The sequence below is a fragment of the Penaeus monodon genome, chromosome 4 (assembly GCF_015228065.2).
Source record: "Penaeus monodon isolate SGIC_2016 chromosome 4, NSTDA_Pmon_1, whole genome shotgun sequence".
NCBI classification, from domain to species: domain Eukaryota; kingdom Metazoa; phylum Arthropoda; class Malacostraca; order Decapoda; family Penaeidae; genus Penaeus; species Penaeus monodon.
The window spans coordinates 23,880,981-23,885,980 of NC_051389.1; the positions used below are offsets into that span (position 1 = coordinate 23,880,981).

General features: G+C 40.2%; 2 protein-coding genes across 2 annotated transcripts; both read left to right on the plus strand.

The window, feature by feature from the left end:
• The first annotated feature begins 1,725 nt into the window (after nt 1–1,725).
• LOC119572507 lies at nt 1,726–2,786 on the plus strand. Its single transcript, XM_037919615.1, has 2 exons — nt 1,726–2,169; nt 2,397–2,786. Exons 1-2 carry the CDS (start codon nt 1,726–1,728, stop codon nt 2,784–2,786), a joined length of 834 nt encoding a protein of 277 aa, XP_037775543.1.
• Nucleotides 2,787–3,465: 679 nt separating this feature from the next.
• Nucleotides 3,466–3,855, plus strand: LOC119572508. The gene has a single exon (XM_037919616.1). It carries the CDS (start codon nt 3,466–3,468, stop codon nt 3,853–3,855), a length of 390 nt encoding a protein of 129 aa, XP_037775544.1.
• Nucleotides 3,856–5,000: the final 1,145 nt, after the last annotated feature.

Here is a 5,000-nt window from a genome sequence, read left to right on the forward strand (position 1 = left end):
ATTATATATTATATATTTATATTATATTATGTATTTTTATATATATATTATATATAATATATATATATAATATAATATTATATATATAACATTAGATATATAAAATTTAAAATTATAATTCTTTCATAACATACACATCACGCGCCGTACATGAGAACGCACACGGATTTAATATTTTAAAATCTAACGTAGATGGGGAAAAGTGGGTTGTAGTCCGGTTTGCCTTACTAGAAATCCACAAATACGGCTGGTGCCCGACGTTTCACTGGACCAACGCTGTCCTGTAGTTCAATACTTGTATGGTCAAAGATTATGGGGAAATTCCTCTATACAAAACAATCCACTGCCTTGTGGCGTCTGTGAGATGAAAAAGGGTTTCGAGTCAAAACCTGAGGAAAACTCCGGAGCCCTGAGGCAGTTCGTTGTCGCTTGCGACCCCGTGCTCTTTGCGACGCTGCTGGTGCCAAACTGTATTGGTCTTTCCCGTTCCTTTGGGTCCATCAGCTGCGCGGAGAGAGGGAGCCTGCTGCATGGTTAACAGCTTGCTCCTCACATTGTTTTCGCCCAGGCACTGACAGAGTCAATAATGCTAAAGTCGACATCGACTGATGGTGGCCCGTAATAATAATAATAATAATAATAATAATAATAATAATAATAATAATAATAATAAAATAATGATAATAAGCATAATAATGATAATAAGCTATATATATATTTTATATATATATAAATATATTTTATATATATATCATATATATATATATATATATATATTATAAGAGAGAGAGAGAGAGGAGAGAGAGAGGACAGAGAGAGAGAGAGAGAGAGAGAGACAGAGCGAGAGCGCAGCACCAGCCTTTGGGGCACTGTATAAATCTATAACTTTACTTTTTCTTTTAGAATAATAATAATACCATACAAATTTTTCATGATATTAATGAAGACGCGTCTTGTTGCCATTTTTGTTTTTGGGAAAGTGAATTGATGTTATAGGGTAAAGTAAAGGACGGAAAAGCAGCTACTTGATGAGTGGGAAGGGGACGAGAGTAAACCACGGTATTTTACTCATTTTGTGAAAATGAGTCTTTCGAAGTATGACCCCCAAAGCTAGGATGCCACCCAGAAGTGGCTCACAGAAACATCGCGCTAAATCTGTGGAAAAGGTGCGGCCAAAGAGGCGAGCTCAAAAGCTGAGGATTGGGACGATAATGTAGGAACTATGGCAGGCGAGGAAGAGCATTGACGGAGTTGATGCGGAGAAAGGAAAGTAGACATTATGTATGAGCAGGAAACTAGATAGAGGGCAATAAGTCGAAAGAGTTTGGGGGACGGATACAAGTTAATCTATGGAAGTGGAAATTTGGACAAAAGAAATGGGTGTTGGGATAATAGTGTCGGAAAAAATAAGAGCGCAGTTGTGGAAGTGAATAGAAAAAAATGATAGAATTTAGGATAAAGCTGGCTCTTGAGGAGTTTGAGATCAACGCATTTAGTGTGTACGCCCCTCAGACGGGTTGCACCGATGATGAAAAGGACGAGTTTTGGACAACACTACAGGATAAATTTGAGAAGGTTGCTGAAGACGAGAAGTGTTATCGGTGGAGACTTAAATGGGCATGTTGGGAGAGGATCCGATGTTATCAGCCGAGTGCACGGAGGGATGTGTTATGGCGAGGGAAATGAGGATGGAGAACGTGTTTTGATTTTGCCATCTCTAACGATATGGTTATCAGTAACACTATTTTTACGAAACGACAAGAACATCTCATCACGTACAAGAGTGGTAGAAGAGCTAGCCAAATAGACTACCTCTTGTATCGTAGGAGAAATATGGTTGAGATAATAAACTGTAAGGTAATACCAGGTGATCACGTGACCAACCAACACCGACTGGTCGTGATGGATTTGAACATCAAGGTATCCCGAGTGCATAGCACACCGAAACCTGGACCTAAGAAATGCAATAGATTGAAGGATCAGAAGAAGAAAAAAGAGTTCAAAGAGAGAGTACTCGGGCAAATTAGCCAAGAAATTGAAGATCTAAACTCCTGGTGGAATGAAACAGCGGAATTTGTGATACGTGCAGGAAAAGAGATTTTAGGAGAAACTAGTGGAAAGATCTGGAAAGATAAAGAAACTTGGTGGTTCAATGATGAAGTACAACAGGCAATAACTGAGAAGGAGGCTAAGAAGAAATGGGAAATCTCCATAGCCGAGAGAGATAAAGAAGAATATAAGACCAAGAATAAAGAGGCAAAGAGAGCAGTGGCAATAGCTAAGAGCAGGGCTTACGATCAGTTGTATGAAGATCTAGACAGCAAGGAAGGACAGGGAAAGGTTTTTCAACTGGCGAAGACAAGGAATAAAAGCACAAAGATATCGTACATATTAAGCAAATGAAAGATGAGAATGGAAATATAATTAGAACAGAACAAGGAAACATCAAGAGATGGGAAGAGTATTTCTCTAAATTACTGAACGAGGAAAATGAACGGCTGATCAGAGGTGATGGAGACGCTAACCAGGGTGCAGTCTTGGAAATATCAAGGATAGAGGTGCAACAGGCGCTGAAGAAGATGAAAAACGGGAAAGCCACGGGACCAGACGGCATCCCCATAGAAGCCTGGAAAGCGATGGGAGAGGAAGGCATTGACGTGTTATGGATGCTGATGGGGAAGGTGATGGATGAGGAGAATATCCCGACAGTATGGAAAGAAAGTATATTAATACCGATTTTCAAGAGAAAGGAGATGTCCAAAATTGTGAAAATTATAGAGGCATAAAACTAATGTCACATACTTTGAAACTATTAGAAAGAATAATAGATGGCCGAATAAGACAGGAAGCGTTTATTGGAAGACAACAACTGGGCTTCATGAAAGGAGTAGGAACGGTGGACGGGATATTCTGCCTTAGACAAACAATGGAAAAGTATCGAGAAAAGCAAAAAGTGTTACACATGTTGTTTATAGACCTAGAGAAAGCTTATGATAGAGTGCCGAGACAGGAAGTGTGGAGATGTATGCGCAAGCGAGGAGTGACGGAGAAATACGTGAGAATGATTCAAGAGACTTATAAGAATGTTACCACCAAGGTCCGATGCACAGTAGGAATGACAGATGGGTTTGAGGTTTAAGTTGGCTTGCACCAAGGCTCGACCCTCAGCCCAATACTGTTCAATGTGGTTATGGATGTGATGACAGAGGAAGTGCGTGAAGAGCCACCATGGTGCATACTGTATGCCGATGACATCGTGTTGGTGGCGGAGACGAAGCAGGAGCTACAGAGGAAGATGGAAGGATGGAGAACTGCTTTGGAGAGTAGAGGGCTGAAGATAAGCAGGAAAAAGACAAAGTATTTCACAACGGACACAGAAGGAGATCAAGTCAACGATACAAATAGATGGATTGAACCTGAAGAGAGTGGACCACTTTAAGTATTTGGGAGAGATGGTTGAGGAAGATGGCAGCATGGGAAGAGAGATTAAGCACCGAATTCAATATGTTGAATAATTGGATAAAGGTTTCGAGAGTGATCTGCGATAAGAGAGTGCCTGTAAAGTTGAAGGGAAAGGTAAATAAGTCTGTGGTCAGACCAGCTATGACCTATGGTTTAGAAATTGCACCACTGAGAAAAGTCGAGGAAAGAAAATTGGATGTTGCTGAAATGAAAATGCTCAGATGGATGGTGGGGGTAACAAAGATGGACTGCATACGGAATAACTATATAAGAGGGTCACTGAAGGTAACAGAAATATCAAAGAATGTTCAGGAATCAAGACTGCGATTTATGGGACACCTGCTAAAAGAAACGAAGATCATGTGGGAAGACAGGCAATGGAGATGGAAATAGAGGGAAACAGACCAACAGACCTGAGACCAGATGGAAGGATGTTGTTCAAAAAGATATGAGGGAGAAACATCTAGACGAGGCAGAGGCATTGGACAGAGTTCTAAGTCTCATTAGAAATGGCGACCCCGAGTAGGGAAAAGCTAAGACAAGAAGAAGAAAAAAAATACACACACACACACACACACACACACACACACACACACACACACACACACACACACACACACACACACACATTATATATATATATATATATATATAATAATATATATATATAGATATTATATATATATTTTGAAACACACACAACACACACACACACACCACACAACACACACACACACTCACATATATACATCTCCCTATATAATATATATATATATTTTAATATATAAAATAATATATATATATATTATAAAATATATAATTATATTATATTGGTAGATAGATAGAGAATATATATATATATAATATATATATATATATATTTATATATATATATATATAGTATATATTATATATTTGTGTGTGGTGTGTGTGTGTTTGAATGTGCATTAGTGTGTACAAAGGGTGTTTTTAAAAAATATTTACGCAATGTAATCTTGTTTATATAATTAAATATATATCTGTACGTAAATATGTCTATATATCTGCATGTAAATATATATGTGCGTATGGATCCAGAAAAAACAGGATCCAGAAACAGAAGCATGGAAAGCGGGAGAAGAAACGGTGTCAACGAAAGGGAACACAGATGTTGAATAATTTCCCAATCGGTAGAATGAGTGGGAGGTGGGTGGGGGTGGGGGGGGGAAGAAGAGGAGGAAGGGTGAGAGGGGGGGGGGAGGGGTCAGCAAGTGCAATGGGGGGGGGGGTTTAGCAGCGGGTGGGGAGAGGGGAAGTCACGGGAGGGAAAATGGAGAGGGGACAAGCGGCGGGGGGGTCTATGGGGAAAAGTTAAATACGGGCCGTCCCTTCCCTCAGTGCAACGAGAGCCTCCGCTCCGACAAAAAAGCCACGACCTCTCCGCCTCCCCTGCACTCTACGGGAAACTTCCCGCGTTGCACTACGAGCGTCGTCGACTCTGCTGCTTTTCTCTCTCTCTCTTTTTGGACGTGGAGCTCCTGAGGAAGCGTCATGAGGGT

Bases quoted from the DNA above. Each gene is read 5' to 3' on its own strand.
- LOC119572507 (XM_037919615.1), top strand. From the start codon at position 1,726: ATGGTTATCAGTAACACTATTTTTACGAAACGACAAGAACATCTCATC. The intron at 2,170-2,396 runs GCAATAACTGAG...GTACATATTAAG, and splicing joins TCAATGATGAAGTACAACAG to CAAATGAAAGATGAGAATGG.
- LOC119572508 (XM_037919616.1), top strand. From the start codon at position 3,466: ATGGCAGCATGGGAAGAGAGATTAAGCACCGAATTCAATATGTTGAAT.